The 20,162-nt window shown below is 35.1% G+C and overlaps 2 protein-coding genes across 2 annotated transcripts in view; both read right to left on the bottom strand.

Moving 5' to 3' along the window:
- Positions 1-1,323: 1,323 nt before the first annotated feature.
- On the bottom strand, positions 1,324-8,172 carry LOC138331376 (putative phosphatidylinositol 4-kinase alpha-like protein P2). Its single transcript, XM_069278951.1, is given in 5 exon segments — positions 1,324-5,141; positions 5,144-5,326; positions 6,662-6,782; positions 7,610-7,735; positions 8,033-8,172. Coding segments are annotated over 5 exon segments (705 nt in total). The 5' UTR covers positions 8,135-8,172; the 3' UTR covers positions 1,324-4,968.
- Positions 8,173-8,218: 46 nt separating this feature from the next.
- The window catches only part of LOC138330509 (phosphatidylinositol 4-kinase alpha-like), a 69,826-nt gene continuing 57,882 nt past the window's right edge, over positions 8,219-20,162 (bottom strand). Inside the window, exons 38-48 of the mRNA XM_069278078.1 lie at positions 16,106-16,141; positions 13,300-13,379; positions 12,463-12,644; positions 11,701-11,833; positions 11,383-11,508; positions 10,980-11,033; positions 10,460-10,580; positions 9,397-9,526; positions 9,019-9,089; positions 8,683-8,755; positions 8,219-8,414 (exon numbers count right to left, since the gene is read on the bottom strand). Of these exons, the coding sequence (XP_069134179.1) occupies positions 8,219-8,414; positions 8,683-8,755; positions 9,019-9,089; positions 9,397-9,526; positions 10,460-10,580; positions 10,980-11,033; positions 11,383-11,508; positions 11,701-11,833; positions 12,463-12,644; positions 13,300-13,379; positions 16,106-16,141 (1,202 nt within the window). The remainder of the gene's footprint in view (positions 8,415-8,682; positions 8,756-9,018; positions 9,090-9,396; positions 9,527-10,459; positions 10,581-10,979; positions 11,034-11,382; positions 11,509-11,700; positions 11,834-12,462; positions 12,645-13,299; positions 13,380-16,105; positions 16,142-20,162) is intronic.

The raw sequence follows: 20,162 nt of genomic DNA, 5'->3' as shown, positions 1-20,162 counted from the left end.
AATAATCTTAACTTATTATAACTTTAACTGAAAATGTTAATTTATTCACATATATTGTCCATAATTTTAGTACATTCGTGTCTCGTAAGCCAATTTATGGCTGGGCATTTTTCCTAATGATGAATATTTTTTAATTGTAAATGTTGTGTAAAAATGTGTGACACGTTAATAAAATATATTATTATTATTATTATTATTACTCGCTGTGCCCACCAAGTACTTGCTGTACAACCTGAGGCGTGTTCAGAATTGCGAGCGCTCGCGCGACAAGAAATTTCCTGAGTGGCAGGAGGCGGTCCGCTCGCGAACGCTCGCGAGCGCTCGACATCCTGAACACGCCTCAGCTGAAGTCATCCCAAGCTATTGTTCAACTTTTAGCACAATGACAACTCTTCTATCTTTAATTCTCCTAGGCATGCAATAGTATTGATTATTTCATAGCTAGTTCGTTCCGTAGCTCGTAATTCTCTCATGCTTTATTACGTAACATCTTAATGGGAATATGACCAATGGCAATGGGAATATGACCAATGGGGAAATATGACCAATGGCTTAACAATGGGAATATGACCAATGGCTCAATGGAAATATGACCAATGGCTCGATGGGAATCTGACCAATGGCTCAATGGAAATATGACCAATGGCTCGATGAGAATATGACCAATGGCTCCATGGAAATATGACCAATAGGTCAATGGGAATATGACCCGATGGCTCAATGGGAATATGACCAACGGCTCAATTTGTATATGACCAATGGCTTGGTAGAAATATATCTTTTTTACAGTCCTCGTCCTTTCTTAAAGTTATAAAAGCTTCTGTGTCATCTGCATAAACATAGGTGTCAGTTCTGGTTCTCGCAACACAAGCATATCATTTATAATTTAATATTATTATTTTGTATAATTACCATATGTAATTTCAAGGCAATAGAGGTTTATGAGGAAAGGACCGCAGACAGGCAGGCGGACGGACGGACAGACGGACAGACAGACAGACAGTTAATACTGTAATTATTCCAATAAACACCCTGTCTCTAACATCAGCACCTCTGTTATCAGAAACTTTCTTATTTTCAAGTCACAAATCTTACCTTGGAAATGCAATCAAATATTCAAGATAAATATTTTCCAAAAACACAAAAGCAACTGTCTATCAATACATGTAGATCAAATACATTTGTTACTGAAATTTTGTTCAATTTAACACCCTCCATAAAAACACATCCCCAGGGCGTTTATTGGAATAAGTCTGGTACTAAAGGGCATCTCTGATCAAGAACAAGATTTGATAGGGAATGAAAACACAATCATAATCAAGCATTGTTAGATAATTTATTTATGTGCAGATGACAGTAACAGATATACAAACATAACAATCTCCATAGCAAACAATACACAGTGGATTCTCACTTATCAATCACATATTTCCATTCATCACTGTGTAGATATCTAAACACAAGAACAGAAATCTGTGTCTACTCTATAGCCTTGGTATATATACACAAGTAATCATGAAAAATAAATAGACTAGAAAACAAAATGTGAATAAATATAAATTATAGTAATCTTACACACAATTAACTGTTGTACGATTTTGTTGAGAAGACTGGTCTGGTATTAAAATTTGAATGTTTAATTCATTTTGTTGATAGTAAACTGAATCCCATTCACACAAGCGTAGCCCGATAATCTTCGTCAGACATAACAAAATCACTTCGAAAGTGTTTAGGTATTATATGTGAGCAAGACATGCTTGCAAGAGTATTTCATTACAGATGATTAAAGATTTTTTTAGGTATCCATTGTGACGTACATTATTTTGTGAGCACAAATCACAATAATTTTCTCTGAAAAGTATGACATTACCCTCTGAAACACATGACGTCACAATCAATACCTACCTACAAGGGCAGAGAACTCTGTAATATGCAAATACAGAATTATGAATTTCCAGTCAGACGACTGATCCTCTCATCGCCACCTCTAAACAATCACAAAATACATGATACATAATGTACTGACAACAATAGACAATAATACTTTGTTCATCTAGCCATATATCACAGGTTTGCACCAGAACAACATCTATACCATCAAACTAATAGTGACAGACATTCTCCTCAATCACAACTAAAAATAGATAAGGCCAAAAAAAATGTCTGGTTAGGGTTAACGACCGACCCTAATTTTTTACCCTCGACCCTGATTTTTCCCCATTTTCTACGAAAAAATATTAAAAAGTCGGGATTTTGATCACAGACTCCGGTTCCGGCCATCATTTCAGAGTGAAAAACACAAAAAAAAGAAAGAAAGAAAAAAAAAAAGAAAAAAAAAATCCTCCTGACCGACCGACCCTATTTTTTTTGCCAATGTAACCCCTAAACAAACATTTTTTTTTGGCCTAATAAATAATTTACATACAATAAAACTCAAACGAACCTCTCTGGACCAATTTACATTGTCACAGTAAAGAAGGGATGTGAAGTGTGGAATGAATATATCAGAATGCATCAGGTATGATTCTAATATTTCTACATGTATTAGGACTTTTGTATAGGAGGTTATTTCCAGTATGTGTGTATGTGTTTGAGAGTCTTTGAGTGTATTAAATGAAAATCCTGTATGAAAATAATATAAATAATAAAAAAAATAACTAAGCTGTAACGAATCACTGGGGCCCAATCAAATAAGTCTGTTATACTTTGTTATACACATATCATGAACATCTTACAGGAACCTTGACGGGGAATAAAAAGTAAATGTACTACACTATAACCGTGAATTTATTGTAACCATGCATTACTGTACAGTCACACATTTAGGTTTGAAACACAGGGACCTGGCACGATTTTTTTAAAATAAAAGTATACTATAATATATATATGTATACTATTGGTAAAAAAATGGTTTGAAATACATAAGTCATGTGTTTTATATAGAAGAGAGAACAATCCTTATTTACTTTGTGTGTAACATATTTTGTACAAACAAAGTGTCTTTTAGGGTATAGAGCATTCGTCCCTTATGACACAAACAGGAGAAGTTCCGCCTGACAAAAAGGGGAGATCACTCTAAATAGTACTACATATGAACAAGGATAGTAAAGCACTTTTATTTGGTAGCAATCAATTCAGCTGCTAGCAAGAACACATGCTTTGTTTTAAACCATCAAGATTTTAAACTAAAATCTGTAAAAGAATTGTAGTCATGGAGCCATGGTCATGTGACACCTCTACATTAAATTATATAAAACAATGTAATAGACAGTACATATAATGTATATTGTATCTATTTCACGTCATAATGTATACAAACATGTTTATTTTTATTACCATTTAATGCCTTATATATGCATAGCATACAAAAAATTCCACCGCGAAGAAAATATTGCACACATATACCCTTGTCTACAGTATATATCACTGAACATGGATGAAGACATCTTTTGAAATTGAATAAAATGATACAGGAATTCAATAAGCCCTTTGTGCCATTAAATAAAAATAAAACTAATACATTTATTTCTAACATTTTCACACCTACATTTTCTACTATAGACTAATTCAAATGTTACAATATCCAACTCATAACCATATACAAAGGACATAAAAACTACTTTTTACTGCATTGTGATAAAATCTAATAGCAGTCCCAAAGATTTTATATTTTGGCATAAAAATATCATGAATTCAACAACAAAAATTATATCTTTGTTCAACTGGTACCTTGGATTGTGACAGGAAATAAGATCTTATCAATTTCGTTTCTGAAAATCAAGGTAAATCATTTCCCCATTTGTTCTCTTGAATTCTCCAAATATCATTAAGAAAGTAAATACATAAAAGGTTAATACCATACTGTGTATCAGGTATTCTTTTCAGATTATGAATGAACTGGCATCCTTAACTTATTCACCCTGTAGATACTTATGAACTCTTCTAATACAAAGCCTGGAACAGTCCATTATGACAGTTCAGGGGTGAATGAGTTCATTACATAAATTGGAATGTTATCTATTACTAAAGCTGATACTATATACAAATAACTTTGTTCTCTTCATCACCCATACACATTAAACAAGGAATGAGTATTCAATACTTTGGATTTCAAAATCAATATTCACAAAGACGAGGAAGAGTCTTAGAGTGATCTTGAGTCACGGCTCATGCTCACAAACGCACATGTACCTATTCAATGTCGTAACAAATGTTGTAGCATACATATAACACAAAGTCACGTGTGACACATAAGTTTAGGCACAACAAGTGATGCACCAGCGGCCATATTGGATTTCTAAGAAAACATTTAAATTCCTAAAGAATCGCACATATACAGGTTACCATATTTAATCATACAGTTTATAATTGAGGAGATATTTTGAAAATCAATGAAGCATAAAAAAGACAGACACAACTACAGTTGTAGTGATTACTGTCAGCCCTAAAAATATCACAACTCTATTTAAGTACTAACTGTTTAAAAGCTGCTAGATTAAGGTTATAAGTATCAATTAAGTGTACAATGTATATTGAAATATATGAGAACAATATATATATCAACATAACAATAACAAAACTCTGACCTTTCAGAGTTCAAATTAATGAACCTGACCTATCAGACTGAACTTTGACCTTATTTACGGAGTTTGTTCTTGTTATATAATCTTTGACCTTCAGAGTTTGATAAACTATAACCTGGTAGGAATCCAATCCCTCGAGTTGTGACCTCTCCAAGCATTATCTTAGTGTTCAGATCATTTTGACTTCAAGGACACAGATTCCAGAATAAAAGCCTAATAACAGCTCGGTTAAGGTTTTAAAGTCCTGAACTCTGACCATTAATACAGAGGATACTTGTTCAGAATCTGGTTCTAAAGGTACATTGTACCAAGGACGTATGCACTTATAAATCCTTGATTGTACTATACAACATATCCTGTTAGGAGAGCTCGCTCTCCAAATCGTTCAGTATGGTATCTGGTTCTGAAGATACTGTATTCTATCATAAGAACTCGCTCTCCAGCTCAGATAACACTTCTCCACCACCTTAAGCATGTATTTAGCGGCTTCAGGTTCAGAAGCGTTGGGTCTGAACCGTGACCTCAGTTGTTTGATAGTTTGGCCGTCTGTAAATATTTATTAGTTTTAACAATATTCCATTACCTGACAGCCAGATAGCCCTGCACACACAGCTCCATGAACCACTGAAAAGGTGCTGCCTCCATGGCTCCACCCATAATTAACACCATCTCCTCCGTAAGTTTAAAGTCCGGCTCCCAGCCCAAGTTACCTCCAGGGGAACTCTCAAACAGGAAGCCAAAGTCTGTAGACATATAAAATGTCAAACTAAGACAATTTGTTTGGGATGTCTATTTTTTTAGCTTAAACATATTTGTAACAGTTTCTGATTGATGACACCATCATTGTGTTTCCGACAAAATTATGGAAACAGTCTCTGTGAACCAACTTCTCATGCATGTGATTTACTCTCACAAATTTCATGATCCAAGTAATGCACGAAAATTTATCTCTGTAAGTCAATATCTACATCACTTTAACATATTGATACAAATTTTCAATCAATTTTTAAAACAGCAAATAATATGATAATAAACATAGATATCCAAAAAAAAAAGTTGTATTACAGTACATTGACTTATATACAAGCACCTCTGTAAATAACTAACCAATATTTTTAAATTACTTTATTATATGGCTGTGTGTTTTGCTCACTCCTGATTGGCTGAAACTACACATTCCTGCCACGATTCATCACGATATCCACCAGAAATTCCTAACTTTGCATTGTGACGTCATCCCAGGTTGATATAAGATTTCAAAACCCCCAAGTCGTACCCAAATATAGAAATCTTGCGTTGTGACTTCATGTAAAATGACGTCACAATCACTTCACAGGTTTATATAAGATTCCAATGAGTTCAGGTCATACCCAAATATAGCGTAAAGGGAATTTCCGTGACATCAAATATCTATTGTGACGTCATCATTCAGCGAGATGTGACGGAGAGCAGCAGGTTTACTGGAATCAACGTGACCCTGCCAATATTTGTGTGTACATTTTGTCAAATTTTTCAAATACACCGTAACACATAAAATGTATTACCTGGTACGTGGTGTTTTCTCTATTTTATTGATACACTGTGGTATCAGTATTCATTTTTCTGTTCGAAATTATTCAACAGGACTATTGAGTATCGGGGAGAGGGGATATTCAATATCATGAAGCGGAAATACCTGTACATATACATGTAGTCAAACGGTTTACATCATGTAAATGCCATATAATAAAACAGATATCGACCTGTTTTCAAGTGGATACAGTGATTTATCAACCCTCACCGTATCCACCTGAAAACAGGTTGATATTCGTATAATAATAAATATAGTTTAATGAGTAATCTAATACTGTAAACCAACAATCTTTCGCGACTTTTAAATTTCGCAATTTCCACTTAAAAACAAGTTCGTGAAGATTAATATTTGTGGATTTAACAATGCTAAATCCTATCAATATAGATGTGGATACTAGTTCGCGACGATAAAATTTTCACGTAATTTACTTGAATCGCGACATTTGCGAAAGTAAATTGCATGCGAATGAAAGTTGGTTTACTGTACCCAACAAGGGACTATTTACCTATATGTATGATATGTCCCGCACTGTTTAACATCAAATTGCCGTTGTGTCTATCCTTAAGCTGGAGTAGGAAGCTCACGATGCTATAGGCCGCCATACTGATGATGAAGTTCCGTCTCGCCTGTAAAATATGGCATGCCACAAAATTCAGTCATGTATCAAAATCCCTTAACTATATATGAAAACTAAGGAACAGTCGCAGTGATGGTCATCCACAATACTCCAGAGGTTACTATCACTGACGTTATATTCACCCCTGGACTATCTCATAATAAAACTGGATGCTATAGAACAGAACAGATAATTTAGTCCTTTGATATACATCAAAAGAGTCGTTTTAAAACCGTACACTGTGGTTGACTGTGACTTTGATGTTGGAAGTTGCTCTCTCTGTAGTCATCAAAGGAAATCCTTGCAGGCCTGTGATTGGTTTAGATTTTTCCTCCTGAGCTGCCTCCAGTTTTACTATGAGATAGTCCAGGGGTGGATATAATGTCAATTATAGTAACCCCTTGAGTATCGAGGATGAGTGATGGTTAATTAAGGGACAATTTAAAACATGAATAAATGTTAGTAAAAGATGACTACCATACTATAAACAGAAAATCCACTTGAAAATATTTCTCATATAATATCTAGATGAAGACATTCACCTCCAAATAAAGACAAACCACCAGGCTTGAATGACATGGTTTATATACCTGGTACTATCAGGGGAGAATATATATTCCATCTTTGCATAATACATTTACCTCCCTTGTGGAAAGGTATTCATTTTGACATTATCATCAAGTGAGCTAAGCTAATGTCGTTTTCTCTGAGAAGTATGATGTCAAGCTCGCAAACACATAATGTCACAATCAATATCTACTGGCAAGGGCAGATAATTCTGCAATATACAAATACAGAATGAAAGCTCCAGCAGAACCTGGCTACATATGTACCTACCGTCTGGAACTCGTGTGTGTCTTCGTCTCCATAGGTCTGTATGAAGTACTGGTACATACTAATGTCCGTCTGCTTGCCGATCTCATCCCGAGACTTACTGTCTGGTACACACTCGATGACGCCCATCTACAGTGTACACACAAAAAATTAGAGATGTACACTACATGCTGCTTCAGGCACACACAATATTACCAGTGAAGACATTTGTATTAACACTAAACCAAATTATTATCTGTGATGTTTATAATTTTACAAGTCTTAATTATTATAGGTTTGTAGACATTTTAAAAATAAATCACTAAATGTGCCTCAAATATATCATAGGATGGCTCAAAACTTTAAAAAAAATCTACCAAATCATTCATATCTATACAAGTTTCTGACAAACTATTCAGCTGCTAACTATAAAGGGAGATAACTCACTCCAGGTGAGGTAGCCACTACTCTGTATGGCACCAGATACAGCTCTAATCCTGTCTGTTCAAATATGTTCTTAAACATGTCAATCACTTGCAGGGCCAGCATGTCCTAGAAATAGAAATAAATATAGTCAGAACAGGCCACACCAAAAATATGAAAATATGTCTGTGTTTCTGGTGTCAGCATGTCCTACAGTTCATTGTAGATACAGTAATCTAAAAGAACATCATCTCCAACTTTAGAGACCTTAAAGATGGCGGCTTGCCACACAAGATCATGTTCCTGTATGCCTAGGTTGGATGTGTCACTCATACCGAGGTTTTCTAACTCCGTGATACCACACTTCTTAACACCAAACCGCGCCAGGAAAGGCGCTTTAGCAGCACTACAAAACAATGAAGCTCAAATCTCTACAACTTATTTATAGAATATCAGTAATTTACATATAGGAGAAGCTGTAAAGGTGGCTGTTGATCACAGTAAATTAAAAACAACTCTTCCCTCTTCATTGAAATAAAAAAAAAATTCACAATAAAAAAATAAGAGCAGATGATTTAGTATTTTTCTTCAGTTACAAAAGTTACTTACTTTACACCATTACCACCATTGAAAAATTTGAGCTTCTAATTTTACTTTCCAGAAAGAACACCTACCTTTGCATGGGCGTGCCTGACTTGTAGTCTATCTTTGCTACTATGGCCTCTGGGTTGGATGGCAGGTAACAGCCTGTTTCAAACAAATATAATTATTATGTATCATAATAATCATAACATTCAATCCGATCTCAATTTAAGAAGTGGAATATAAATAACATGGTTATTTAACACATGTTATTTAACACATATCATTTAACACCATTCCTACAGGTATCAGTTATATTTAAATGTAAAATGTAATATAAAGGGAGACAATAATATCTATCTTTTGCTGTATATTGTTATTTTATCTAATGTCAGTAAAATCTTTTAAATTAATGACTAATTAATTACCTGGCTGAAGCTTGATTTTGCTAAGTTCGTCAAGACAGGCTCTCTTCCTCTCCGGCCCTTTAGGGAATGGCCTGGTAAAATAATCAGACATTGTGAAACCAGAAAATTTGTGTGTTGATCATCATAATGGTAGCTACAGCTACATCACAATGGGTTTATTTCACATGTGTCTTACGATATTGATGACGGCTGAATGGGCCAATTATGTGATTTTTTAATTCAGTATAACATTACACTTTTGTAGAACCACACATATTGGTTCAATAATTTATCATATATCGGCAGTTCCCCACATTGCTGATTTTTTCTCAAAATTGATTAATTTCAAAAGTTATTTTTTATAAAAAAACTTGATTGTAACTTCCATTAATGACCTACTTGATGGTTCCAGAGATAGCGGTGATTTTCCCGAAGAAGTCAAACTCTCTCTCGTAGAACATCAGAGCAGGACCAGATAAGGACAACTTAATCGCATCCATAAGTTTTTCTAGTGTGTCGCCGATCTCCTCTGAGGAAAAAAAAATTGTAACATGTACAATATGTTATACAGTGAAACCTGTCTTTAGAGAAATCTCTGTATAAAGACTACCTGCTTACTAAGACCACTTTCTTAGGGCACCAAATTACTATTCATAACACAATTTGAACTGTGTATAACGACTACTCACACCATTTCCCCTTGTCCTTTGGGTGGTCTTTATAGTCAAGTTTGACTGTATATAAATCATTTCTCACATTAAAAAACATGTTTTTCTTGATTTCAGATCAGACAACATATACCTTATATAAGTTTCCTGTTTTCAACTCGGCCTGTCACTCCCAAGACAGTCCTCACCATTTCTTGTACAATATCAAATTCCCACTAACACAGGATGTTCCCAGTCAAACAAGAGGCCCCAAGGGCCTTATCAGTCATCAGACAACCTTAGCATCACTTGAATAGGAAAAGTTCTAAAAGTTCTAGCTGCTAAACTGGATTCAAAAGTTTTCTTATTTTCTGCGGAAATGCATTTGAACATGCTTATTACACACCAGAAATTAAGTAACATTCACTGGATAAAAAAAAATACATATACATGTACTTATCAAAATGAGCTAGCTAGGGCAATTATCCTTCAATTGATATTGTTTTATTAGTTTAATGTCCTATTAACAGCCAGGGTCATTTAAGGACGAGCAAGGTTTGTTGGAGGAGGAAAGTCAGAGTACCAGGAGAACAACCATCGACCTACGGTCAGGTGGAGGGCTTGTGGTAATATGTTGGACATCTTAACCACTTGGCCACCGTCGCCACGTTCATCCTTGGAAAATGAGTCAAACTACATTACAGTTCATGAAAACGTTGTGTTTTTGTCAGGATTATGGTTCATATTTCGAAAATAGAAATAGAAGACAATACTAACAACTAATAATAATACAAATTAATTTTATCTGACTTTACCATCTTTCTCTTGTCCTTCCTCGTCCCTGAAGACGTTTGTCTTCATGTTCCACAACAGTTGATGGGCCAGTAACTGGGAGTGTTTGGACGCCCACAAGATAAAGTCCGCCATGTACCCCATCTGTTATCATCAGAAAACATTCTGTTAAACTTTGTACATATCATATACATGTTTTGGCTAAATACAATAACATGAACAAAACAGGTGTTTTCTTATAGACAAGATAGTCCATATATCTCAGACAATCCTCAATCACTTTCTAACTTGTAACATTTTAATTACCGTACTAGTGTTGGAATTAAGTTCTTCATAAATCACAATCAACAATCGGTTGAGGACGACCTTCTTATAATCAATCTTACATTTGGATACCATTTACTTTTCTATATTTAACTCACTCACCCCTGAAAACACATTTAGACTCTCCTAAATCAAAGACTGGACTAGTTCATTGTGAAATTTCTGGAGTGAATGACTTCAGATTTTTAAGATCTCCAATGGTCTAACACTGATACTTACTGTATCGTATCTGACAGCCTGAACAAGCTGGGGAATGTAGAAGAGCAGAGCTTCCTGGAACACCAAAAAAATACAGATTTATCAGCACATGGACTGGCTGGATTAAATCAGTTAAATCCCACTGCTAGAACTTGAGTAGAAGTTTAAAATGGGGATTTTTGATGGACCCAAAAATAACAACACCTGGTTGGGACCATCTCAGGATAAGTTCAGGAGAGTTTCAGCTGAGCATAGAGGTGGAACTTTAGAAGTTTAAAATGTGAGAAGGGCGGTGTACGGTGGGCGATGATGGACCTACTTGGGATTGTGACAATAAATCTTAACCCTGATTAGATTTCATCAATGAAAGTATATTTTGTTGTCAGGGAGGTTTTTTTTTAATTTTTGCTGAAATAGAACTTACCGGTGGATGTGACCTAAGGGCTCTAACAGCATATTGGGCTGTGATTGGATGAGGAGGATACTGGCGCGAGAAGTAGGACAGACACACGACGGGAGATACCACTGACCATGTCAACATGTGGCTCAACTACAAAGAGAAGACAAGCTGTATTATCTCACCTAAACAACAAAACATGTCGTACAATAATCTACGACATCTTAGCTCTTCTTACTTTAAAACTTTAATAGATTTAAGGGACATACAGGGTCCAAACTCTACAGAGCCCTTTCCTTTACTTGAGATAATGTTTACTTGTTGAGCTTTGACTAAGGATCTTACCTCCGGAGAATCAGCTTCCACACTTTCTGGTGTGACAAGGAAACGGATGGCTGACGGGATATGGCTTACCGCCCCTGGGTTCAGTCTGACCAATCGAATCACTTCTTTTACTAAAGCCTCAGATTTCTTGATTCTATAACAAAATTCATATCAAAATATATTCCTGATATGCATTTACATGAATTTGGAAAACATGACAACTTACAAATGTAGCATCATTTAACAAGAGGCCCAAGGGTTGTAATATGGTTATCTTACAACCTTGTCATTAGTTGCATGAATAGGAAAAGAAATAAACATATGTTTTTTTTGAAATGGTGACTTTGGCACCCATCTTGGATGTACAGACTGGAAAACTTGACAACTTATATTATCATCATTAAACAAGAACTTTGCATTTCCCAGCCAAATTCTAGAATGATGTATATGCAATTTGTATGCCCCAACCTCCAACAGACTGGTACACGACAGAACAGTATAGGATGAGGCTATACAAACGGGTCCAGATTCAGAGTTGAATTTTTTCACTAAAATTGCCAACAAATAAATATAATCTGTCTTAGTTTCCTCCCTTGTTGGTAAGTATTCATTGTGACATCATTAATTTGTATGCAAAACTTACATTGTTTTCTCTGAAAAATATGTCATTAAACTTGTAAACACATGACGTCACAATCAATACTTATCCACAAGAACAGATAACTATGTGCAATGCAAATACAGAATAAATCAAAGTGCCATTTTGATACGAGGTTAAGTTACCTAGAAGGTAGATAAACGGCCAGAGTAGGACAGAGTTCCCAGGATGCCCTGACTTGTTCTCGCCACGCCTTCTCACTGACTGCCTGACTCCTCCAGATAGCGATCTTGTCCTCATCAGGAACTTTAAGGTCGGGTGATTCCAGCGGGTTGTGCCAGGTAATGAACTCCTCCAGAGCATAACCCTAAAAAACAGGAAGGCGGTCATAAGGGCTGGACAAAAACGCAAAGAAATTTTAGAAAGTATGAAGGGGATTTAGAAAGTATGAAGGGATTAATTACAGAATATTAATAAAGACAACAAATAATAATTTGGTTTGTTGGAGTATATGGATAGTTGGACATCTAGGACTGAACAACAAACAGTGGTTTGGTACTCGAAGAACATGCAAGGGTTGTAAAAGTCCTTAAAATTAGGGTTTTTGGGTTTTATTAGTTTAACATCCTATTAACAGTCAGGGTCATGTAAGGATGTGCCAGGTTTGTTGGTGAAGGAAAGCCGGAGTACCCAGAGAAAAACCACCGACAAGCAGTCAGTACCTGGCAACTGCCCCACATGGGAATCAAACTCATGACCCAGAGGTGGAGTGCTTGTGGTAATATGTCGAGACATCTTAACCACTCAGCCACCGCGGCCAAATACTTCCTTAAAATGTAAAAATAACTTGGCAAATATGAAAGGAAATACAAATTTTAGAATTTTCAATGCAGAAGAAGTCTTTTTAGAAATCACATGACATTGTGTACATGTTTAGTAGTAAGTGCAGAAATGTTGATTTGGATAAACAACTGTACACAGATAGAATTTTCAATCTATGACTGTTGCATTAACCATTTTACCATTAGTGTCAGGATCAGAGTTCGCTTTCGTAAGTACTCCTTTATGTGACCAGAGTTGGTTCCTTGGTTTTTCCTCATACCTAAATCGGACAAAAATGAAAAGAATAAGCATTGCACACACAATTATAAATTTAAGCATTTTGTGCTCAATCTCTACCTTGAAAGTCACTTATGGTAATATTTTCAAACAAAATTATGAAATCTGTTAACAAAAGCTCTTTCAATTAGCTACAAATTGGACTATCATAATGCAAAAAAAATAATAATAATAAATAATTTAAAATTACTTAAAACGTATTAAGCAGATTCATCTACTATGGTCAAGAATGCATCATAAGAATTTTTTGAAAGTTAAATATTATCATCAAAAAAAAAATCTATTACCATGCAAGAAAAATGCATTGTCAATTTATACTTCTACTCTCAGTCATACATTAAAGAAATGTCTTTATTAGAAGATGCATTCATCATGCAATTCATAAAAAGAACAATAAACAAAGGGACAAAAAAGACTGATAATGAAATATTCTTAAGATTTTGATATGTCTAGCTATTAAACATATTAAATGGTTTTACAATAAGTGAGGATTAAAATTTTTAAAACAATCAAATTTGGGGTTCTAACGTCTTAGGATACTTAATGAAAAGTTAGTTATTTAAAGATGCTCCACTGCTGACAAATGGTATTTTTTCACTATCAAAAACAGGATCAGACATTTTGGTATTTTTCTTCAGCTACAAAAGTTACTGACTTTACACCATTACCACCATTGGAAAGTTTGAGCTTCTAATTTTACTTCAAGATAAAAATATAAGAAATAATTAATTGCAACCCGAAAAAATTCCGTGACACTATGTTCTATATAGAATGAAGTTCTGACTGCGCATGCACCAAAAGCAAAATAAATTATTTTATGTTATTTTTTGTGTTAATTAGACATATATATACACGATTAAACACCAATTGTTGTTAAAATGATGAGTATCATTTATGGTCTGTCCGCAGTGGAGCGTCTTTAACTTAGTCAATATAAATGCATGGACTAATGGTATACGTCCAGCATTATATAGAAAAGTTAGTTTAATTTTTTATTTTACTCATTCAATTTTTATGGACTTATATAATATAGTATGTCCAGCATTCTATAGAAAAGTCTATTAATATTTTACTCAAATTCAATTTAAATGGACTTGGTACGTCAGCAGTCTATAGAAAAGTTAGTTAATATTTTTACTCTAGTCAGTCTTTATGGACTTGGTAGTCCAGCATTATATAGAAAAGTTAGTAAATATTTTTACTCAAGTCAATCTAAATGGACTTGGTACGTCCAGCATTATATAGAAAAGTTAGTCAATATTTTACTCAAGTCAATCTAAATGGACTTGGTAAGTCCAGCATTCTATAAAAAAAAGTTAGTCAATATTTTACTCAAGTCAATCTAAATGGACTTGGTACGTCCAGCATTCTATAGAAAAGTTAGTTAATATTTTTACTCAAGTCAATCTTAATGGACTTGGTAGGTCCAGCATTATATAGAAAAGTTAGTCAATATTTTACTCAAGTCAATCTAAATGGACTTGGTAAGTCCAGCATTCTATAAAAAAGTTAGTCAATATTTCTCAAATCAATTTAAATGGACTTGGTACGTCCAGCAGTCTATAGAAAAGTTAGTTAATATTTTACTCAAGTCAATCTTGATGGACTTGGTATGTCCAGCATTATATCAGTAAAGTATATATAGATTTCTGATATAACTAGAACTGTCGCCAGAGAGGTTGAATTATACCCCCGACTACACTAACTCCATTAATAGGGGACATTGTAGAAAGAGGGTATACCTATTACACTATTACATTAGGAAACATATCTATATTCTGTGAAGCCGGCTTCTCGAAACAAATATACGTACTTAAGTCAAAACTTAAGTTTTTCTCCTTCTTTAACTAAATATATGAAAAGTTAAATAAGTCTTTGACTGAAGTTTGTTTCAAAAAATCAGAGCATTGACCTTCAAACCTGTATTAGTGATAGGTTTATATAATGAAGATGGATACCAGTACTAGACATAACAGAATGGGACAAAGTCACGTACCACATGATACCTGATAACGTTTGTGCGGGACTAGTATCTCCAGTGGTGAAGGAACGTACAGCTTTGTAATCTTCCAGATGAAATGACGTTAGCGCGTGATATCATCTTTTGACGTCATTCTATCATCAATAGAAACAATAGTCCCGTACAAACTTTATCGGGTATCATGTGGTATGTGAATAAGTCCCATTACATGCGCAACAGTTTGTTAAAGTTTACAGATAAAATGATATTAATGAAAGAATTATAATATCTGAAGAAAAAAATGGAAAATGGTTTGATGAAACATTAAAATCAAGACTTTACATTCAGCCATGCTAGACCTTTCACAGTTTTATTGAAGAAACATGAATGGAAACTACATAAATTATATAATAATTATTATAATTTCTGTAAGTTAAACATGCCCCTGCTTCTCTGTAAATCTGAATGTGATCTAAGTAAAGTAAGTAAATAAACCAAATTCTTTAAATTTAATCATCAGAATTTATTTATGAGATATATGGTACCTTGGAGAATTGTTTGCAATCTAAAAGATACTGAAGAATAAACATCATTATTAATAATTAACAACATTACGTTCCAGTGTCACTAGCGCCACCTTGTGGTATGATTATAAGTATCGTTAATTACTAGCACAAATATACACAAATACAGAGTTAAAGTCATGCATATATAAAATATCTGTTGAAATGAAGGAAACACTTAATTACACATGGCCGACGGATAGGACGGTCCGATAGACAGGCCTGAAAACAGACAGATGTCTCCACTATAGCAATACATTATTGTTGTTAGGTCAAGGTCGGGTCAATTAACAAAACTGTCCTATCATTATGGTAAAGAAGGAAACATTACGGTCAAGAAGGAACATTGTAATTACAATAGTTAATAAATCCTCAACATTCTCACTACCAGTTGGTGTATCTATGACAGAATTCCATTTGAACAATGATTTATATACCCTCGCAATCATATCTGTATGAACAATATATATTCTCTATATTCTAAACATTTTTTTTTTTCGTGTAGGTGTATTAAGAGGTACAGTGTTAATGATTATTATTTGATTTATCAGTGGTTATGCTCTATTAATAGTTATACTAAGATTTCCCTCAAGTCACATTAAACCTATCATCATTTCTTAGTATATGCACTCATTTAACTTTGGACGTGTATTCCCATCCTAGCTGTACAGAAACATGACTGGACAATATGTCCACACACACAGGACTACCAGTGTCACTAAGAATACTATGTCCAGTTTCACATGGTTACACAAGACTGAACTATTAGGACATGGACTTAGGGGAGACAAATTTTAATTAGGACACCCAAGAACAAACAATGTTATACACTAGGACACACATGACTGAATAAGGCCAGATAGGACATGGTCACCTGACCAATCAACATCATACAGGACACGGATGACTGAAGATGGCTAATTAGGACACACATGACCAAACAATGTCACACAGGACACACCATTTAGTGCAAACATGACCAAATGCCATACAGGAAACAGATGACGGATCATAGCCAGTTATGGCACACATACACAATAATGTAACCAAACAACGTCATACAGGACACAGATGATGGAACATGGCCAGTTAGAGCACACATGATTAGCCAAGACCAGTGTTAGGACAGCTTAAAACAGACACAATAAAAAACACACATGACTGAACAATGTCAATCACATCAAGCATGACCAATCATGAACATTTTTCAAGTATCAAACAGCTACAGTTACTAGAAATATCCAGTTTGTTAGACATTCCTGTACATATCACTATAGGGAACTGTCAAGTTTCACACAGATGGCTGCAGGAACACATTCAATTCGACACACACGAGTAATTATGTCTGACATTCATAACAGTTAGTAATCTATAGAGCCTTAAACATCTTGAAAAAATAGATAATATTTTTAACATTATAAAATAGAAATGTTGCATATTAAAGAGCTCCGTTTTTTAAATGATTTGCAGGCATTTTTTTAATGATAAAGATATCAACACATTGTGATGATGTCAGTCCTTAGTTAATTAGCTTCCTGTTGTCTACCAACACACATAAACAACACAACTAGTGCTAGGGGAATTAGTAGTACATACTTTTGTACAATTAAAGCAAAACACTAATATATATTGTGTGTATACATACATTTTTATATAATGTTAATAGGTGACAATTCAACATACTTCAAACTTCTCACAGATTTCACAATGTTATATACTGGGTATATATAGATGCTGAACGGTGCCCGTATGCTGAACAGTGCCCATATATACGCATATTCATCTCAGTATATAGATACTGAACGGTGCCCATATACCACATATTCATCTCAGTATATAGATGCTGAACGATGCCCATATACACATATTCATCTCAGTATATAGATGCTGAACGGTGCCCATATACACATATTCATCTCAGTATATATAGATGCTGAACGGTGCCCATATACACATATTCATCTCAGTATATAGATGCTGAACGGTGCCCATATACACATATTCATCTCAGTATATAGATGCTGAACGGTGCCCATATACACATATTCATCTCAGTATATAGATGCTGAACGGTGCCCATATACACATATTCATCTCAGTATATAGATGCTGAACGATGCCCATATACACATATTCATCTCAGTATATAGATGCTGAACGATGCCCATATACACATATTCATCTCAGTATATAGATGCTGAACGATGCCCATATACACACATATTTCATCTCAGTATATAGATGCTGAACGGTGCCCATATACACATATCATCATATTGAACGTGCCCATATACACATATTCATCTCAGTATATAGATGCTGAACGATGCCCATATACACATATTCATCTCAGTATATAGATGCTGAACGATGCCCATATACACATATTCATCTCAGTATGTAGATGCTGAACGGTGCCCATAAGCTGAACGGTGCCCATATACACATATTCATCTCAGTATATAGATGCTGAACGGTGCCCATATACACATATTCATCTCAGTATATAGATGCTGAACGATGCCCATATACTGAACGGTGCCCATATACACATATTCATCTCAGTATATAGATGCTGAACGGTGCCCATATACACATATTCATCTCAGTATATAGATGCTGAACGATGCCCATATACACATATTCATCTCAGTATATAGATGCTGAACGATGCCCATATACACATATTCATCTCAGTATGTAGATGCTGAACGATGCCCATATACACATATTCATCTCAGTATATAGATGCTGAACGGTGCCCATATACACATATTCATCTCAGTATGTAGATGCTGAACGGTGCCCATAAGCTGAACGGTGCCCAAATACACATATTCATCTCAGTATATAGATGCTGAACGGTGCCCATATACACACATATTCATCTCAGTATATAGATGCTGAACGATGCCCATATACACATATTCATCTCAGTATATAGATGCTGAACGATGCCCATATACACATATTCATCTCAGTATATAGATGCTGAACGATGCCCATATACACATATTCATCTCAGTATATAGATGCTGAACGGTGCCCATATACACATATTCATCTCAGTATATAGATGCTGAACGGTGCCCATATACACATATTCATCTCAGTATATAGATGCTGAACGGTGCCCATATACACATATTCATCTCAGTATATAGATGCTGAACGATGCCCATATACACATATTCATCTCAGTATATAGATGCTGAACGATGCCCATATATTCATCACAGTATATAGATCTGAACGGTGCCCATATACACATATTCATCTCAGTATATAGATGCTGAACGATGCCCATATACACATATTCATCTCAGTATATAGATGCTGAACGGTGCCCATATACACATATTCATCTCAGTATATAAGATGCTGAACGATGCCCATATACACATATTCATTCATCTCAGTATATAGATGCTGAACGGTGCCCATATACACATATTCATCTCAGTATATGAAGATGCTGAATACACATATCATCTCAGGTGCCCATATCAGAGTATAGATGCTGAACGGTGCCCATATAACACATACTCATCTCAGTCTATAGATGCTGAACGGTGCCCATATACACATATCATCTCATTATATAGATGCTGAACGCGCCCATATACACATATTCATCTCAGAATATAGTAGATGCTGAACAGTGCCCATATACACATATTCATCTCAGTATATAGATGCTGAACGATGCCCATGAACAAATATTCATCTCAGTATGTAGATGCTGAACCGTGCCCATAAGCTGAACGGTGCCCAAATACACATATTCATCTCAGTATATAGATGCTCCGGTGCCCTTATATATTTCGTACAGAGGTAACAAGATGCTTACATACTTGCCCAGTAACAAATCTCCATCAGAGGTCAGACTACAGTGGCTGACCCAGTTCTCAACATGGCCGTAGAGTCCAAATACCAGGCTATAGCGATGTCCACTCTCAACTAGCAAAGTCCATCATATATACTACAGTGGTGACACAAAGTAAACAACTCCATCATATAGACTACAGTGGTGACACAGTAACAACTCCATCATATAGACTACAGTGGTGACACAGTAACAACTCCATCATATAGACTACAGTGGTGACACAGTAACAACTCCATCATATAGACTACAGTGGTGACACAGTAACAACTCCATCATATAGACTACAGTGGTGACACAGTAACAACTCCATCATATAGACTACAGTGGTGACACAGTAACAACTCCATCATATAG

The sequence above is a fragment of the Argopecten irradians genome, chromosome 9, assembly GCF_041381155.1.
Source record: "Argopecten irradians isolate NY chromosome 9, Ai_NY, whole genome shotgun sequence".
Lineage (NCBI taxonomy): Eukaryota > Metazoa > Mollusca > Bivalvia > Pectinida > Pectinidae > Argopecten > Argopecten irradians.
Note: the sequence above shows the minus strand (reverse complement) of the source record. Positions and strands in the feature narration are given on the sequence as shown.